Genomic DNA, 20906 nt, shown 5'->3' with positions numbered 1-20906 from the left:
TGTTTTGGTTCGTAATGTGGATATGGGATTCGGCCGCTGTTCAGAGGAGGTGCAACAGTTGCAGATCTATACTAATGGGACAGGGCTGCTGGCCACCCTAAAATCTTGACATATCCTAAACTATTGGCCTTATCACCTTTAAGAGAAAGCTGTGACGTAGCACTTTTTCAAGAATAACAATAATATATAAACAATATCTAACGGCTTGACTAATTGATTTTAACCTGTTTAATAAACTAAAGTTATGGAATTTAAATGTGGCCCTTGTCTCCTTCGATTTTTCTGTATGCGGCCCTCGGAAGAAAAAGTTTGGACACCCCTGAGACCAAAAAGTAACCGTCAACAAATTGTTGTGTGCGATTTAGAAACAAGACACATGAGGGGGGTGTTGCGCAATGATGACTACGCCGAGGGGGATGATGGAATGATTAGAATGGTGCAGTTTATGTTACCTCGGAAATATTGCTACTTTCCCCGTCAACTTCCTTTTAGATAGTTTTTTTCTGTTTTCTCCTTTTCTTTACAAACGAATATTTGAATGTAGACTTTACTTGTCAAACAATAAGTGATTTATAAATGCAGTATCATGGTATATGCTTTGGGTTAGCCAGTACAATAGTCGTTTGGCCCATTTAAATTTGGTGACTTTGGAATGTGTGTTTCCAAAGGTCTCTCTCTCTCTCTCTCTCTCTCTCTCTCTCTCCCTCTCTCTCTCTGTCTCTCTCCCAGTCTCTCTGTCTCTCTCTGTTTGAGACAGTTTGTGCTGTCTGTGACTTTAACAACAAAACTCCACGTTGGCCACAAAGCACAATCGCAAATGTCCGATAGCACGTGAAAGCACCACTACCCCCACTTCCCTGCACGCCGGAGGTGATTAGGGGACGTTGGCTCAACTATCCGGGAGACGCCGCCGCTTTGGACACTCCCTGTGGCCGGAGGACGCCGAGCTCTCAAGTCCGTCCGGAGCGCCATTCAAAAGTGCCGAGAGCCACGTTCAAGCTCCAAGACCCGAATTTCCACTTCCAGCCAGCCGGGACGGGCTCCGAACCGCTCCGGTTTTGTGGAATCATCTCCACGGTCCATTCCCCCCCCTACCCCCACCCCCTCCCCTCTTCTGTTGTTGCATTGGATATTGGAAGAGAGTGAACAGCGACTTTTTGAGCGTTAACAGGTAAGTTCGGCATTTCAATGTGATTATCAACACTAGTTTGTGTTTTTGCTTTGTTCAGTTGCTTCAACTTTTGGACACTTTTCCCAAACGTCTGCTACCCCGACTCATTCATTTCGACCCGCTTCGTCGTGGAGGGGGTTGGGGCTTGTATTAACGTTTCTTTGTACTGTTTATTAATAATTTGGAAAGTAGTATGAAAAGAGGGAAGAGAGTGCTCCAATGTTTTGCAGTTGAGTCGCTTTTCTGCCCCTTGACTTTTGCGTCTCGAGTTAATTGACTTCATCTGGCGTCTTTGTGTGTGTGGTGAGATGTCCCACTGAGGAGATGAACACCAAACTGAAATCTTTCCAACTTTCCGGCGTATTTCTCGTACCTCCGACTATTTGTGGCCATCGTGAAACCTTAAACAGAATGTGCAGTTCACGTTGTGGAAAAGAGAAACTTGTTCTAAACTTGAAAATTGAACAACAACCCTCCATTTTTAAACGGATTGCAACGAATCTTTTTTATCTTTTTTTCTTTTGTAAGTGCACTGGAATAAATCAATGCTAGACGTAGAATGGCTGATTATATCACATCTGGTCCCCCTGTGCATGTGTATAAAAGGTACTCATTCAGCACTGTATATACAATTTGCTAGGACTACAGCAAATAACATCTATACGTACAATTATTTGTTTAGCAGGGTGCCAGAAAAATGTCAATGCTCTTCTGTCTTGATAGACACTTTATTCATCTGTGTGAGGAAAATTATCTGTCATGAAACACAACTACATTAATTGTTTTAGGCGTAGCCTGCTCCACTATAAATACTTATTAATCTGAAGTCAACCTGAGTCTTGCTAGACTCTTACAGGACTTTTTTATAGGGATTGTTAGGTTTTTTTTGGTCTGTATGTTCACGAATATGTCCTGAGCCTGTTTGCTTAGAGGTCTCCACAACACATCAAATAATGAACTTTTACTGGTCAAACAGTTATGTGAGATAATGTGAAACGTTTGTGCAATTCTTTATCTTTTGGCTTGACAAATCATTTTGACTTTTTCTCCTTCTTTTATCTTCAGCGGTTCTTTTAAGTTGACAGTGCGTCAATAAATGTGCCTTTTTGTGAACACAACCCACTGAGCGGTTATGGCCTCCGGTGGTGTATTTAAAGGACCAAAGTCTCCCAGCCAGGCTGTTGTGGAGAATAGTGTTTGTACTTGCCTTGCCAACCAACCCATGCTGGATAGTGTTGTGAGGCATGGCTCATGTTAGCACGGCATCAACAAAGGTACGAGTCTACATATGCAGATCCAAATGCAAAAAATCCATTTGCATTGAAGCTATCTGTGCACATGTCAATGTCAAAGGCTGGATTTACACTGCAGGTCCAAGCGCCTAATTCTAATTTCATGCCATGTACATTTCAGGTCACACATATCTGACAAGGCTGTGTTTACACTGACAGAACAAATTAAACAACCCGCATGTGCAGATGCCCAAATTTTATGTAAACAACTCCACAAGCATCAACACAGAGCAATGACAACGCAGAATTAAACGATAATACGCTAGTACCTTGACTTGCAAGTTTAATTTTGCTCCATGACCAAGCTTGTAATTTATCAAATACATTTTCCCCATTAAAATGTCATTAATGTTCAAGACAGCCCAAAGCACCACCATTTTATTACATGTTTTTAAGAAAATTTGCCCTGTATTGTATAAAAACCTAAAATAGAGCATAAAGAGAATGTAATTCAACTCAACTGGATTGATAGAGCACTTAAATAACAACTGAAGCTGTAACAAAGTGCTGTGAATATGATAAACCAAAACACCATAAATTAAGTATAAATAAATGCAGGAGTAAAAAACGAAAACAAATAGATGGATATTATTTTCTAATTAAACAATACAGTAAAGACTCCCTCTACATTGGCCTTTGGCATACAGTAGGACCAAAGTTTTCTTTCCTAGTCTTGTCGTGTGAGGTTATTCATTGATGAGAGCGAGAAATAAGATTGAGGTTCACGCTGACTAAAAAAGGGTGCCGATATGACGTCACTCGCGTTGGCTGCAGGATCTGAAGTTTGAAAGTAAACAAACTGCAGTTTTATAACAGCCTTTAGTTCATCCATCGGTGAAATTGGTAAAGAAATAAACTGTTTTTTATCAAGTATAATTACTCTACATACTATAGTATTTGTGTAGGATATGTGTCTTCAAGGGGTGTTGCCTAGTAAGTAACATCGGGAGTTGGCTTTGTGTTGGTTTATTTGGTTGGATTAGTCTACGTGTGAGCGTCTGGGCTTGAGTTGTGGTCTACAGCAGTTTTGGGAGTGTTCTCTTTTTGTATTTGACTGTTCAATAAATGGGTGAAAGTGCATCGGTGACTGTCGTTCTCCTTGCCCACATGCAATGGCATGACAGTATCTTATCGGTAATATCTTTTTTTTTTAATCACTTCACTTGCGAGGTGGTGCATCTGAAGCTCACTTGAAAGACAAATTTAGGCTCACAGCAAAAATAAAAAAAACGACTGGCTCGTAATTAGAAAAACTCGTAAGTTGGCGAAATCGTAAGTGAAGTTACCATTGTACATAAATGTATAATTAAACCTATGTCCTGAGGTGACTCTTCTTAATTGATTTAAATGATGGTAACCGTCACATTATTTCCCTAGCAGCCGTCAACATTTATTTTGCATATTTAATGATGGGCACGCCTCTAATGTAGCATATTTACGGTATATAATTTTTTAATGCTATATCATTTGCTCTTGTTTAGATTTACAATGGATGCTTTTTTTTCACATTTATTTGTGATGTTTGGGCAAATGCGGCTGAGGATACATCACCAATCGGTGTATTTCGACGATGTCATGATCACCTGACGGGGTATAGCGGATATGTACGCTTTTACTGCAGTCTGATTGGCACATATCCGATCTGTGTCAGATTTGTATCTATATTTGGAAGAGACCGAATGTATGCTGCTATGATGCATATCTGAATTGTACCACTTACGGGCAAAAAAATAATAATAATCTTAATATTTTGCAATGTAAATCCACCCAAAATTGTCTCAGAATAGGACCCATTTTCGTTAAACCACACAAGCCTAAAAATGTGCATTTTATTTTCAAAGACCAACAGCTATTCTTATGTCAACAGTTATCTCAACATTTTCCAACCGTTCAACTTCTCCCCCCGCTATTTACTTTCTTGAGTTGTCGTGCTGTCTATTTGAATTGGACAGCTGCCGCCTCAATTCACAGATGAAACCAACCTAGTGTCCTTGTGCTGCTTACTATTGCAAAGCAGTCTGGGGAACATTTGAGGTGTAATTCATGTGCTCATACACTGGGAGACTGCAAACCTTGCAGGATGCTCTTGTGTGGTTTAGCTTTTAACCACTGCTGGTGATGTATGATTCAGAACCCCGTAAATCGTAAAGCTCAAGAAAAGTGGAACCCTTGAAGTTCATTTTGTTAGAATCAATTTCCTCCATTGGAAACAATGGAAATCAAATTTACTGTAGTCTTCTTATCATCTGGCAGTCTTCTCCTAATTCATTCCAGAGCCACCCCCCCAAAGCAAAACACTTATTTGTAAATGTTGTTCCTGTTGGAGAGTAGGGATAGACAATTATCGGCGCTGCAACACGTTAAAAAAAAGCTGGGACAGGGCCAACAAAAGAGAGAAAGTTGAGGAATGCTAAAAAAAAAAACACGTTTGGAACATTCCACAGGTGAACAGGTTAATTGGACACAGGTGAATGTCATGATTGGGTATCAAAAAAGCATCTCCAAAAGGCTTAGTTGTTCACAAGCAAGGATGGAGCGAGGTTCACCACTTTATGAACAACTGCGTGAGCAAATAGTCCAACAGTTTAAGAACGTTTCTCAACATACAATTGCTGATGCACAGGCATCTCTGCTCCCAAATTTCAAGTAACACTAAACGGGTGAATGTTCAGTGTACGTTGTCCCAAAACACTATCCGGGGAAAACATTCATTTGCTCTGCTTTGGTTGTCAGTTGTGTAGCTCTGCTGTTTGTACCTCACTATATCGTGGTTCACCTATTGCAGATTTGGTGCATTGCAGATTTTTTTTCATATTCATAACACACATAATTTGCCATGTCAAGGGATTTTGAGTGTATGCTGTAATTTTTGGTGGTAAAATAAATGTTTCCTCGCATAAAACATTAGGACTGTAAAAAGCAAAAGAAAAAATCATTGAAACACATGTTACAAGGAATAAAATGTACACGGTGTATGGTAGTACTGTGGATTACTGTATCTTTTAAGAGAGGTGTTAAAACGCTATATGTAAAGTGTTTCTGAGTAGGGTAGAGTTTAATAGGAGTGGTGGAAGATTAATAAGTCTGGTAGGTTCATAAATCTTTAAAATATCTATCCATCCATCCATTTTCCGTACTGCCTGTCCTCAACAGGGTCGGGGCCGTGCTGGAGCCTATCCCAGCTGACTCTGGATGAGAGGCGGAGTACGCCAGCCAATCGCAAGTTCTTTAAAATATGTAATTATAATAGAAAAATAAAAGAGGTCGCTACTTTGCGGATTGCACTTATTGCGGGGGTGGGGTGGCAGAACCTAACCCACGCAATACTTGTTTGATTACCGTATATAGAGCATATTATTGGAGGCTTTGTATTGAATAAACCTTATGTTATGAGTGTGTGTTTGTGGTTTAATCATATTAAATTCATGCTTGACCAAACACAAACAACTGGAGCATTGACTTTTTTTCCCCTTCAATATTTTGTGACAGGCAGGACAAAGACGGGTAAATAGGGACTGACAATTGCTGTGTTCCTTTTAGCTTCTTTTATGTCATGGGAAAAAAAAAAAACTATAGTTACCATCAGTCACCTGCCCCCAACCCCTTTTTAAAATTTTTGTTTTAGATTGAGCGCAGTTATTAAATTGTTAGCTTTATCTACATTTTTGTGGAACCTGCTTTCTGAAAGGAAATGGAAAAGATGATTATTACTGTTTGCATACCTTAAACACTCAATATGATCCTGTGTCCAATTTCATCACAGTATGAAAAGTTGCATTCAGAAATGTTAGTTAGCTATACTTCTTTTGGTTAACCAAGGAATGGTAGATGCTTGTAATTGTTTTTGTTAAGGTCCACCAAGTATATTCATGTCCAAACTTGTACTCTCCCAATCAGGCAGATCTACTGAGTGATGTTGATGACTTGGTATTCCAGGTCACTTTTCCAGTCAATTTTAACCTCTGTCCTCTCGAGTCCTTGCCTGCTCTCTGGCTCACCCATGATGTGATGCTGCTCCATTAAGGACAATTTGAATCTCCCATTTCTGGCAAGTTGTGATATCGTGACTCGACTGCCATGGCAAGACCAACTCGATCTGCGGGGCATTTTTCAACTAGATTGCGTCACCCTTCGCTTGGACATGGATGTGTTCTCAAACACCTGCTCCTGGGATAAAATGATTAAAAGCTACATAAGATGGTCAAAATATTAGAAACCGCTTTCGGCATGAGGCAGTCCAGTATGAGCACATACGATACAATTGAAGATTATAAACAACAGTAAGATGGAATACAATGTGGTAAATTCGAGGGTAAAAAAAAAAAAAAAAAAAGGATGTAGCCGTAAGTCATGTTTCTGTAAATGCACATTTATTGGTGTTTCACTATGTTGCCCTTGCAGATTTGATCTGGCGGGGCAATCTGGGCCACAAAACATGTTTCATAATAATGATGATGGTGAAATCTCAGGCACAGCTCATCCATCAGTTTCAGATTTTCACTGATTAAAATCTATATTATGCATTTGTGCAATGTATTGTAGTTTTAAATTTTATCATCTGGTCTGTAGAATGTGTATCTGAGATACTGTAAAATCCAAGAGACAGGCGTGCCATTTAACTGACATTTGATCCTGTTGCGAGTGCATATTGGGCAAAGGGGAAAGCAGGTATATCCGGAGGTGCAAGGAAAGTGTAATTAGGAGTGAGAAAAGGTCACAATACAACTAATAACACACTTCTAAATACAGTGGTACCTCAACTTGGGAGTTTTTTTAAGATATGAATCGTCGCTCGGCTGATTTTTTTGCGCATTGACCTTTGGGTGAACATTTAAGATGAGTGCTTGAAGGTGGCAGAGAACTCAACTTACTTCGCAAGAAGCAGCAGTTTTGCAGATAATGCACAATTATTAAAAAAGAAAAGAGGCCAACTGCTTGCTTCAAGCTGCTTATTGTCCCTACCAGTTGTAAGTTTACTGTCAAACTGAACATACAACAAAAATAATTAACATGTTGTGCTCAAACGAAAGTCTACTATCTTAATGCAAACGCATAATGTAAAACACCATAGACGAGCTAACGAAACTAGCGTGGATGTTGCAGTGTTATATTCGAACACAAATGGTGCAACAACATATGTAGACAGACAATATAGCAATAGTTGCAGACGCCTTATTTGGAATCCCACTTTTAGGCAGGGCACACCCTGCTGAAATATGAATGGCTTGAGCACCACAGTAAGGGTAGGCTCGGCAGATGTAATGAGATGACAATTCCAAATACACTATACTGTATTGCCAAAAGTATTTGCTCACCTGCCTTGATTCGGATATGAATTTAAGTGACATTCCATTCTTAATCCATAGGGTTTAATATGATATAAATCCACCCTCTGCAGTTTAAACTCTTCTTGGAAGGGTTTCCACAAAGTATAGGAGTGTGTTTATGGGAATTTATGATCATTGTTACAGAAGCGCATTTGTGAGGTTACACACTGATTTTGGACGAGACTGCCTGGCTCTCAGTCTTCGTTCTAATTCATCCAAAAGTGTTATATCGGGTTGAGGTCAGGATTGTGCAGGCCATCCACATCAAACTCTCTCATCCGTGTCTTTATGAGCCTTGAATTGTGCTCTGATGCACAGTCATGTTGAAATAGGAAGGGGACATCGCCACACTGTTTCCACAGAATTGGAAATGTCCAAAATATTACCGGTAACCCCTGAGCTCCTGTGAAAGGAGCTCTGAATGCTTCATCATACCCAGAGATTTTGGACGGTCAAACAGTTTGGGGATTTCCCCTTCCTGTTCCAACATGTCTGTGGACCATCGCACAAAGCAAGGTCCATAACGACGTGGATGAGAGAATTTAGTATGGATGAACTTGATTGGCCTGCACAGAGTCCTGCCCTCAATTTGATAGAACACCTTTGGGTTCATTTTGAGTGGACAGTGAGCTAGGCCTTCTCGTCCAACATCAGTGTGTGACTTCACAAATATGATCCTGGAAGAATGGGCAAAAATTCCCATAAACTCACCCCTGAACCTTGTTGAAAGCCTTCCCACAAGAGTTGACGCTGTTACAGCTGCAAAGGGTATACCAACATCGTATTAAACCATATGGATTTCAAATGAGCTATCACTTAAAATAATATGTGAGCCAAGGCAGGCCAGCAAGCACTTTTGGCAATCTAGTGTATGTATCACATTTGTACCAAATAAAAACAACCAAGTTTGTTATCATTTGGGTTGGGGTTAGGGTGTGTTAAGGGTTGGTGGGATTAATAATTATGCTGTCACACTGAAGTCACATACTTTTCCCAGCTGGAAGCAGTAGGGTACGACCGGGGTGCAGCAACCAGTCATTGCAGCGGCGTATGTCCTGCAGTCAATCATTTTGCAGCAGAGCGTGTCCTGCCTGGAACACAAGTGGGATTCCTAATAATTTGTCACAGCAGTCATCTGTGTATATATATCATCTGTGGAAAAAATACTAAATATTACTGTTGTTTACTGTTAAGTTTTGACAGTTGTCTTTGTTCATATCCATATGTATATATTGTACTGCCCCCAGGGGGCCAAGAGCACCACAAGAAGTAGTCCCACAATGGAAGGGTTACATTCTATTTAATTAGATTATTACTGTATGTTTTACTAAACAATACTGTAGAGTTCTAGTTTTCTTAAAATCCATGTTAATTTTTTTGTTTTGTTGGTGTTTTACTGGGGAGGTGGAATGGATTAATGGCCTTTCTATTCATTGGGAAAAGATGGTTTGAGAGACAAGTGTTTTGGGTTACAAGTGTGGTCACGGAACAAATTAAACTCGTAAGTCAAAGCAGCTCTGTGTTAAGTTTAAACCGTAATGGTATTTCCTTTTAATGATCAAATTAAAGAAGCACTGAACTCTTGGTAAGCCTCAGTAAGTAGTTTTTTTGTTTTTTCTAATACAAATTATTATTATTATTATTTTTTTTAATTTACTGTTCTTTGGTTGGCCCTTGACCTCTCAGCAGGAAGGATTATCCCTGGAGTTTAATCAAAGCTGTCAGATCTTCTCTTCTCCCGCTTTGGAGGCAGTTAGCAGCAGCCTGCAGCTCTTATTAATGGGATTGTGCCACTGGCTGCCTCAAAGCCACCTCTTAGATGTGGAGTGTGTTGGGTTACTAGCAAAGGGGCCCGAGACCTTTAGGCTGCCAACAGAGGCAACATTTTGTTGTAAGAATGGTCAGCATGTGTTTTCACTGATGAGGAAAGGGCCATCAGTCTAGTTTTTTATGCACAATGTGTGTCTAACGCAAGCCTATGAAATTCTTTACAGGTGATAATTAGGTTTTAGGTGATCAGGATTTTTGGGGCCGTTAAAACGATCACCGATCCGACTGTTTTCACGTATCTTCAAAAATATCTTGTCAGGTCATGTCTTCTAATCAGTCAGGTCAAATCAACATTACAACGTGACAGAAATAATGGGTGCTAACTTACTTTAATTAAATTACTTTAGTGTAATTAAATTACTTCACACACACCAAAACTTTACAGCATGATTCGACAGGACGCCGGTACAACCATTAGTGATAGCACTAGCTTGCTAGGCTATATTACGTTTTGTTGCCTGCTTGCTAGCAGTATAGTATTAACAGTACGTGAACATGGCTTGAGTTAAAGTCCTCTCCTGAGCACCGGTGACTACCAGCACAAGTTTTTCCCCATTTTGTTCTTATAATACACACGCCGCGATCGATTGTTGTTGTCGTGGCCGTGGTAACGAGTATATCCGGTCGCATTTGAGTTGACAAGATGAAGCCCAGTGATCGTAAAAGACTGGATGCGGTGGTATCGGAATACAAGATTTTATTGCAGTAGTCTGACGTAGTGACATCGTGAAAGACCAAATTTGTCTTCTTGTCTGATCCGGGCATTACGTTCTGTCCCACAGTGCCGACATGTTTTTTAAAAAAATAACTTTTGGCCGTCAGATATTTACAGTACAACAAGACACGCGACAAGGCTAAAAATAAACCAGCTTTTGTATTCAAATATACTGTACACGATGGCGACGCGGAGCCGATCAATGACGTCATTGATCAGATCGGCGAATTATGACATTTCAGCCGATCAGCATAAAATGCTAATTATCGGTTGATACCGATCAGATCGTGTGGAGGAGGTCTAAATAGCCAAAATATGGGACCTTTAAAGCCAGTTAAATATTTCTGCTTTGACAGAGGTTTGTGCATTTGTTTACATTTCAAGGGCACATATGGAAAATTAAAAAAAAAAAATTATTAACTGCCAGCTGTTTTGAAAGCAGAGTTCACCATATTGCCAAGTTGTTTTTGAGCATTTTGACTAATCTTGTATGACTCACAGAATATTCTGTAATAAGCACCAAACCTACAAAAATAGTGGACTCTCTTCTTTCGCCAGAAATCTTTTTTTTTTTTCTAGCTTTTCTCCCATTCTTTTGTAATCAACATTGCAACATGGGTTGGTTTCACCCCAAAATTAGATTTTTGTCTAGCAGAACAATGACTGACGCTAATATGTTTCGATTTTGTGACGCGTCAAACTATAAAACAGCAACAAGACTGAGAGGGCTATTGATGGCAAAATGTATTTACACATATACAGCTAAGAAAAAGACGCTGACACACCGCATGGCTCGAGTGTGGCATGGCGGACGCTATTCCATCCATGAACAGCGTCATCTCTTCTCACGGTTGCGACACACTCTCTACTACCTACTGCGACACATACTCCGTTTATACCTTGCATATACTGTACGTACACTGTTCACGTGAACTGCCCTAAACATCTCCGACTTCCATCAGTGTGCTAATTTCTCTCCCTCTTAATTGACATGGCAAGCTGAGATTCACTGTCTAATCTTTATCTTTTAGCCCAACTCCAAAGTGTTGCAACACTGCCATCTGCAAGGATCTGTTGGTCAGTACGGTGGTTTACCAACCTGAATTTCAAAAACAAGCTGGGTGAGACTGTCTTCCATTGAGAAACGTAATTGACCGATATATGCATCGGTGGCAGCAAACCGTTGGAATCTAGTTGATGAATATAAATGTCTACAGCAGTGAATGAGTTTAAAAGGAAGTCTTTGGAACTACAACAATGGCAAATATTTCAGCAATTGCTTATTTTTATAAATTATGCAGTTTTGTTTCTTTGCAACTATCTTTCATGATTTACGACAGCCATGCAGCCTCTTTCTGGACTAATAAAATTTGGCACTGGAGGGGAATAGAAGGTGGAGAAAACGTGAGGAGGAAGTCGACACGGATGCAGGTTTCCTTTTATTTTTTATTTTTTTCATCCAAGAACTGGGGCTGTTTCTGAGTTATGACTTGTTTGACACCCCGAACAGTCATGTTGGAACGTTTGTGGGTTTTTGGTCTAAGCCTCATGTAATTTGTTCTGAGTTATTGCATTACCTGCGTTGGATGCCCGTGTTCTTTCTGTTTGCATCGCACAACCCCCCCAGTGTCAGCTTAATTTTAAGATATGGGACTGTCCTCTGGAATTACAACTACTACTGGTACTACTACTGAGAGGCACACTAAAAAACATTGGGATGTGTTGACTTTTTATGCTTATATTAACTGCAATCTATTGCAAAATACATTGTGTGTTATGTGAGTAGTGAACAGTGGATGACTGCATGGCCTCATCTGTTGGCCCATTGTGAGCGAGAAGTCACAGCAGTGAACATTGGGTTTGTGGTTGAGCAAAGCCCCGTATCAAGGCCATGAATGTATGCTAGGGCCCCTCTTTTCTCCTGTCCTATAGCAATGGGATTACTGGCCCAAAGGCATATGAGGGCAACACCGGACTGAAAACTGCCAGCCCCAGCATGGTCTTTGTCCAGGTGCTCTTCAGGCCCAGATCGTGTACTGGCTGTGTGTTGTAGCAAGCAGACGGGTGATAAAATTGGGAATCCCATGCTGTTTCTTTGATTTATAAAACACACTGAAATGGGAGTATTTCCATTTAAGTAGCCACCCAGACGGCAAGCAGAAAGTTCTAATTCTTTGGCCATTCTTGCAACCAACTAGACAACCAAAGACCTCCATGTCCCATCTATGGTGTCAAATTATTATTGACCCAATATGCCTTCTCCAGCGTTTATTCTTCTGGCTAGGTTTACAACGGTTTATTTACGCAGCTTAGAATTCTGATTTGAAGTTTTACGGAACAGCTCTCAACAAAAAGGCAAAGACAATGGCCACTAACCCGATGTGCCCACCTCTTTCCAGATTTACTGCACAGCGTGTTTGATAAATTTATGTATGCATTTATTCATCTATTTAATTTATTTATTTTTTGCAGGGATAGACCAACAGACAAAATGGAGGTGAAAACGTCACTTCTAGACAACATGATTGGGGTCGGTGACATGGTCCTCCTGGAACCCTTGTCTGAAGACTCCTTTCTTGAGAACCTGAGGAAGCGCTTTGACCACAATGAGATATATGTGAGTACCAGTACATATTTTGGTCTATACATTTTGTATAGGTATTCGGTTCATTTCTAAACTTTTAGGCAGTTTAAAGTCCCTGTAAAGTGAAAGTAAATGACTTCTAAATTTGACACACCACCAGAAAACTGTTAACCTGGCCAAAATCTTATTGACAGTAACGAATGACTAGCGAATCACATTTACATGTTCACTCCTTGTACTATTCCAAAATAATAGTCCTACAAATAAAAAAATCACATTTGATTATTTGAAAACTATCTATTGAACGGGTAAGAGAGTACGTTGGCACGTTTTGACTGACGTGTTTTAGCTGCCGCGTCTCCATAAAGAAAAGGTTTTCTTTTTAGATTGAAATGGCTTGCTTGAATCAGCATCCCACGCTGTACCTTGGCCACATGTAGACTTCCGAACAGTTATAGAAAACGCTTGACTTCAGTTGTTGCTGCTGAGGATGGCCCAACCAGTTAAGGTTTAGGGGGTAATTACTTTTTCACACAGGGCCAGGTAACTGAATGTTTTTTTTTTCCTTTATAAATGAAATCACCATTTTAAAAACCGCATTTTAATTTCACTTGGTTATATTTGTCTGTTTTTTTGACCTTATTAATCATTATAGTGGGCAAGCTATGCCAAAATCTAAAAATTTGAGAAGGGGGCCAACACTTTTTCACGGGACTGTACATACACGCAAGCGATTTGCCCTAAGTCAAAATGGTAGCACCCGAAGGAAAAAAAAAACAAAAAAAACAGAAGTGCCAGCATTGCAGCTCTTGTTAGGATAAAGTAAGAAGTGTGTTGTTGTTTGATTCATTTTGATTCGAATGTGAAAAGTCTGATTGAGGATTCATTTTTTTTCATGGGGATTTGCGAGTGAATCAGAATCACCACTGATTCATTCGTAGCTCTTGAAAGTATATAAAATAAGGCTTCAAAATTGAGTAAACTCAAGCACAATACCACTGCTACGACATGGAAGTATGGATGCTACTTCGACTAGCATCTTTCTAATGGCTACACATGCCTACATGTTTTAGCCTGCAAAAATATATCTGTTGTTTAATATACCAACTTCTGTGGCTGGTATATATCCCACCGGCCAGTCACTGGGCATTTCCACGCCGTGCCAGCCCAAAGCTCCGATCCACACGCTGGCTGTCAAGCTGGACTTTTAAAAAAAACTTTTTGCCCCTTCCTCGCGCTTCCATCTTTCTCTCTGTGACGTGCGCCCACTCATGGTTGACAATGAGCTGCTGTAAAGAACTATCCAAAGGGAAAAATCATTTTCGGGGTGTTGGCACGTCAAGCTAGCTAACTGGATGTCCCAATTGTGGTGGATAACTGCTGATGAGAACCGTTTTTTTATCCATCCCCCAAAAATCAGGAAATGGTGAAAAGGTTTAACGCTATAGCTCCACAAGTCAATATTACATAGTTGTCAGTCTTTGCACATTTTCAGCATTTATCTTCAAACATGTATCATGTATTTAAGAAACAAATCTTTGAATTAATTTTCAGGGTCTTTAAGTTTATATTTCTATGTTTAGGGACATTAAAATTCCTTGTCCAGAAGCAGTTTATAAATGCAAAATGGTACTTTGAAACCCAGTCAATCTCGTCCATTTGTCTTTTATGGTATGTGAGAGTATAAGCAAACAGTTTACTAAATATTTTTTGTCTCATAACGGAGCTTGAGCTTCATACTCAGACTGTCTGGCTGCTGTAGACATCAGCTGTGATGATTACACCTCCGCTCTGGTTGCCGTTGGCTCACAGTGCCCGAGGGATGATGTCAACTCATGCAAGCAATGATAGCCATAGCAGCACACTAAATATTTTCTTAAGACGCAGCTTACTTCCCACAGGGGCATTGGGATGGCATATTTGTGTTCTTATCGTATGAAGCTCTCAGTATCTATAATCTGAGAGCTTCCAATTTTCTAAATGAAGACTTCAATCTTATGGCATGAGTATTTTTCCATGTTAGAAAGGCTACTAATATCAAGGTTTATAAGAAACAAATTATCTTCCTTTTCAAAACCAATGACTTGGGAAATCACAGCCCACATTCCTTTAATAAGTCTGAATGACAAACAATGGTACTCTCCCAACTATAAATGAAGCACTCATTGACAAAGATATTCCCAATCTTGCTTCGATTGCAGGACCAAACAAGCAAGGTGGTTATTTTAGAATGTCATCATTGGAAAATATATAAATGAGTCGGCATTGGCATTTCCACTCAATTTCTATCACCCAGACTTTAGTTTGAAAGAAGAGGGCTGCAGATGTGCATGTACCAGTTTTCAGATCAACAATCTAATAGGCTTTACACGATCAGGATTTTTGGGGCCAATCACCGATCAGCGAGTTTAAAAAAACGATCACCGATCCGATGACAAGATGGAGCAACGTGTCTGTTTAAATGACTTATTCATTTTCTGTATGTACTTGTGTACTTAATTGCTCAAAAAATTATATTTACAATAAATAATGTATCTTTGTTCATCTATGCCAGTGAGGCATAGTGACAGACAGAACAAATGAATGGTCTTCTATTAGATGGTAGGAAGTACACAAAGTAATTAATGTATCCACTTTTGTGACATTTGTGTTTATTGCTGTCCCGTGAGATTTTTCAATTGTGAAATATGTTTCTTGGCTTCATAAAGGTTGGAAATCGACGTCATTGATCGGATCGGCGAATTATGACATTAAAGCTGATCGAGCGATCAGCATAAAATGCTCATTATCCGTCGATACCGATCAGATCGCTGTAAAGTCTACAATTAAAATTGTCTTATGATTATATTGTTGAAAAAGGGTAACATGACTCCATAAATCTTCAGTCAAGACTGATGTTTCATCCATCCATCCATTTTCTGAGCCGCTTCTCCTCACTAGGGTCGTGGGCGTGCTGGAGCCTATCCCAGCTGTCATCGGGCAGGAGGCGGGGTACACCCTGAACTGGTTGCCAGCCAATCGCAGGGCACATACAAACAAACAACCATTTGCACTCACAGTCACACCTACGGGCAATTTAGAGTCTCCAATTTATGCATGTTTTTGGGATGAGGGAGGAAACCGGAGTGCCCGGAGAAAACCCACGCAGGCATGGGGAGAACATGCAAACTCCACACAGTCAGGGCCAGGGATTGAACCGGGTCCTCAGAACTGTGAGGCTGACGCTCTAACCAGTCGGCCACCGTGCCACCTGATGTTTCATCCATTTTTTTTAACCATTTTGTATTTTACAGCATAAAATATTGATTCAATACATGAGTTTTTTGTGTACTTTTGGTGAAAAACCCTGACCAGCACATGACGAAGTTTAGATTGCAGTCAATTATAGTCTTTTGTAGCAGCACTCTGCACTTGAAAAGGCCCACAGCTTCCACCTGTGAGCTATTGAATGAAAGGCTGTGGGAGGTTGTTGCCACAGGCAAGGCCATGCTCCACTCATTTTTGAGTGGATTACGCAACGACCATTACCATGGACAGCAGAGAAAATGTTTCAGGTTGATGTGTGAAAGTTCTATCCAGGCTCTGTTGTGAGCGTAGGAGTAGATGGCTGGTTATGCTCTCTGTGATCTGAAGTGTTAGATTTTGCTCAGACCTGGTGTTAACGTTACGTAAAAATGCTTGTTGGGGGGGTGATGGGAAACAGAAAAAGCAGTGTTTTATACACTATGATTCTGGGACATTTTTAAAATGTTTTCCTTCGGATTTTAAGTGTCACTTTTGATAACTCTATAGAAGTCAGTCACTAAAGTTATTTTTATAGTGGCAAGTTCAGCTCAGACTGTCAGGATAGAATTGAGGCAAAAGACTTATTTGGCATCAGTTCCTATTTTTTACTTTCAAATAGCAGTGAGTAATTACTCAGTTACCCCAACGCCACAGTCCACTAATACTGTATATCAGCAATATACTGTATCCGAAAAGGCCAACTATCAATGCAGATGGCAACGCAAAGGACCAGTAAGCTATTGTGGAAAAAAACCTTTTGGGACAGAGGGTCTTTCTTGGAAAAAATAACAGCAACAAGTAAATAACACAAAGTATCATAATTGGTTTAGCAAGAGCTGTAGCACCACACCTGTCTGCATTCTGAGGTTTTGCCCTACCCACAGATTCCGTAAAAGTGCCTGTGACCTGTATATCTTCAATTTCACTTCAGGCACTGCAAGCCTCAACAATGTATTAGCAATCCCCAGCTGAGAAAAGCGGAGGCAAGCAAAATTCCTCCCATTGTTGTTAAACAATAAGAGTTAAAATTGTCTTTTTTTTAGCTCAGTATATTGTCAGTCCAGTTCAAATCAAGAAATTCCAAGTTAATTCACCAGTTGTTTACCGATTTCCTCCCTGCAGACTTACATTGGCAGTGTGGTGATCTCCATGAACCCCTACAGGTCGCTGCCCATCTACAGTCCAGAAAAGGTGGAAGAGTATCGCAACAGGAACTTCTATGAACTTAGTCCACACATGTGAGTGCCCCTCTTTGTTCTATTTGTCTGGGGTATACTTTTCAGTGTTTTTCATTGTTGTAACGACCAATTCCCAACTGATTGTTTGTCTAATGTGACCTGGGATTGACTGACTGACAGCTAGTCCAGGGCCCAAATCAGCATGGATCCAGGTCATCCGCTGACCATGAAAAGGATAAGTGCATGGCGGTGTTCAGCTGTATCTATTGGCAAAAGCCAGTGCATTGCACATCTCTGTAAAGATTATCAAAGTGCATTATTTGACTAATGGGGAGGGGCAAGGGGGGGGAGAGGTAAGAATCGCACTTGCTCATGTAGTCTTGAGGCAGACTGGAGCTCCCCTCGTCATTCAGCTCTTTGGCTGACCATCTGTCCAGTAGCAACGTTACGTGAGAGTTGCTGTGAGGCTGCCAAGATGAAACAAAGCCCAACACTCGTCAATTAGTTTGCTGTGTCACTGGTCTGTAGCCCTCAAGAGACAGATTGGGAAGAAGGGGAATACCATTCTCCCACAGTGGACTCAGTAGACAAAAGTAAGATTTTGTTTTTCATTCACCCAGCCATTTTCTGTACCGCTTATCCTCACTCGGGTCGCATACTTGCATACTTACCTGTAGCCCCTAGGCTTCTATAAGCTTGTGGAAGTAATTGTTGATTAATTTTTGACACTGGCAAAAGGGCATTTAATTTATGGGCTGAATTCTCTGTAGACATTAAACATGACTATGCAATTGTCTTTCCAGCAGAATACAGAATGTCTTGTTGAGTAGACGGTGTGTGTAGATCATCTTGTGTAAAACGCCAGTCAAAGGAAGATAGTTTCAACATGCTACATAAATTGATCTTAATCCTCTAGTTGGACCTTCTGGTCTAAGCTTTGTAGTTTTACATTGATCTACTCAACCTGATGTTAAAAACTTAAAATCAAATACATATCCAAAGTTACTCTTAATTCCATGTCAGTTTTTTGTTGTATAGTGCAGCAATATTGAACAAGTGTTCTCTAAAAAGTTTCTCAACTGCCTCTAAAGATCAAATAACAAAATTTTTTTCTTGTACCATTTTGAACAGGAATGAAGAATTTAGAGCTTAATTCACATTGATGTACCCGAATTTGAATGATTTCCAATGCTCATGAATGTGATCTATTTCCGGTTTTAGGGCATATTGAGCATATACAATCTCAGCATGCCCTCCTGATACATAATGGTAACTTAATGACTTGTGCGCATTGGACATCTTAGTGAAAGACAGGCAGAACAAATAACTAGCAACGGATAAAGTAACTGCTGAACCCCTTCACTTTCCTTTTCAAATAATGCATCCACACATTAAGAATAAATATCACTTCTGTGTCAATCAACAACACCTTTTGGAAGTAAATGTTCCCATTTACAGCTATGTCACAAGCTCTTCCCTGTCACAATGAGTTCCAATCAATTGAAATTTCATTACAACACGTAATTGTATAAAAAGATCAAAGTTTGTTTTCCGACCAATAGTCATAAGGAAGCGGTCATCTTTCCACCATTTCTTGTCCTCATCAAACTGGCAGTCTCATCTGCCAGATGCGACACCCATAAGTTAACGGGCACTCCCAACCAGCGGAAACTTTCCTCTTGTACACATGAAGGTAAAGCATTATAAGTGAAGTAATTGGTACCTCTTACCCATGCAGAATTGTTACAGATGGCCTGGGGTCCACTGTTGCCAAGGCCAGACACAGACTGAGAAGTATGGGTTAGTAGTCTCTGGGCTAGGGTCCTATTTTCCAAGTGTTCAATGACATTGAAATCCCCAATGCTCCCTCTCTCAATTGAATCACATTTGACTAATGGGCAATGGGCCAAGGCCTGTCCTTGTGTATATGTCGGTGCTATCAGCTGTTATGTAGACCCCACTATGCCTATTGACATTTGCATACCCTAACTAAATAAATAAATAAATAAATAAATATTTTTTACATATGAAAAACAGATTTGTTTTTGGAGGAACGTACTAAAGAGTATTTAGACCTGGCGGCAATGCCCTCTGAAACAAATATTTGTACTGTGCTGCAGCAATGGATAAGCTATGGTGATCGTGGATTTGGCACGCTGGTGTCAAATTTCAAACAGTCATTGTCACGGAGGACCCTTGGCAGCCCTTCAGGCATATTGCCAAGACCGTAAGGCGCATCTGAAGGAAAATAATGAAGCTAGCGCATGCCACAAAAACTGCATACCATGTTGTTGATAATGCAGTTTTGTTTTGAATTATAAGTACTTGCTTTCAATGTTCTCCAGGTAAATTTATGGGTTGGGTGAACTTTAGTTATTTACTGATTAATGGCATGTCACCTTGGTTTGCCTTTCACTGCTCGTCTTAGCTGAAGGTTGTAAATACATACTTTCTTTGTTTGTGCCTCCTTTCCAGGGCAAATTACTCCTGGACTTTGTACCAAGCCTTCCTGTTAAAATTGTGTATCAAAGTGTTGTGTAGATGAACGAGTTGCCAAATTCAGTTGAATGTATAAGAAGAACACCCAAACCACAACCTCACTGTGATTGACGGGTGATCAGTTCAGGGTGTGGTCCACCTCTTGTCAAAAGTCAGCACAGATGGGCTGCAGCTCCCCCACGACCCAGAACAGAATAAATTGTACAGAAAATGGATGGATAGATGATTATAAATATACAAATTCTCAAATTTTTGTGTTTGTTACTGTTAATTTTCATACTGCATGCATGAGCCCTTTTTCGGCTTATATAGTCACTGCTGTAGCAGCAAAACTGTTTGTTGGTAGCTTGAAGTGGACATTTACTGTAATGGCATTTTGACTCAGGTGGGTAGAATGTGTTGGCGTGATGGTGAGATCAGCGCGCCCACAGAGGAATGATTGGGAAAGAGTAAGCTTGTTCCTTTCCACTCACATTTTCAACACGCGGATGAAATGCAGTGAATTGGGGGAAGGGGGGAAAAGAAGCATTTAAACAGGCCAAATTCCAAAATGTGAGGGAGGGCGAGTGACGAGTTGTATACGAGGGGTTTATACAGTATGATCAAACTTTCTCGTCTCAGTCAAGAGTCTTGTTGCAGCATTTTGTATTAACTGTAAGCTTTTAGTAATAGACATGGGAAGACCAGAAACACATTACAATAGTCAATGTGAGATAACTAATCATTGACTTCAAGTTGTGGCTTTTTTGTTTGTTTTCAGAAGTAATTGATTTACTTGCTACAGTCTCGATTACATTAGTTATTTATTTTCATACTTTTGTCTGTTACCAATACCACTGGAGTTTATCACTTAAAGAAGACCCAAAGACTTATTTCCTATGTGTTCAAATCTTGCACAATGACAACAATTCAGGGATATCAATTTGGCATTCTCTAGTGGTACCTGTTATTTTTTTTTAACACACGTATTCTACTCACACACATTTTACTATTATTTGGGGGGTTAGATACACTGTGACTTTACT

At 40.1% G+C, this 20906-nt stretch overlaps 1 protein-coding gene across 1 annotated transcript in view; it reads left to right on the top strand.

Moving 5' to 3' along the window:
* Positions 1–871: 871 nt before the first annotated feature.
* myo1b (myosin IB) overlaps positions 872–20906 on the top strand; it is a 66642-nt gene continuing 46607 nt past the window's right edge. Inside the window, 3 exon segments of the mRNA XM_061691449.1 lie at positions 872–1171; positions 12808–12952; positions 17327–17442. Coding sequence (XP_061547433.1) covers positions 12827–12952; positions 17327–17442 — 242 coding nt within the window. The 5' untranslated portion in view covers positions 872–1171; positions 12808–12826.

The sequence above is a fragment of the Phycodurus eques genome, chromosome 12, assembly GCF_024500275.1.
Source record: "Phycodurus eques isolate BA_2022a chromosome 12, UOR_Pequ_1.1, whole genome shotgun sequence".
NCBI lineage: Eukaryota > Metazoa > Chordata > Actinopteri > Syngnathiformes > Syngnathidae > Phycodurus > Phycodurus eques.
This window is presented reverse-complemented; position numbering and strand designations above follow the sequence as displayed.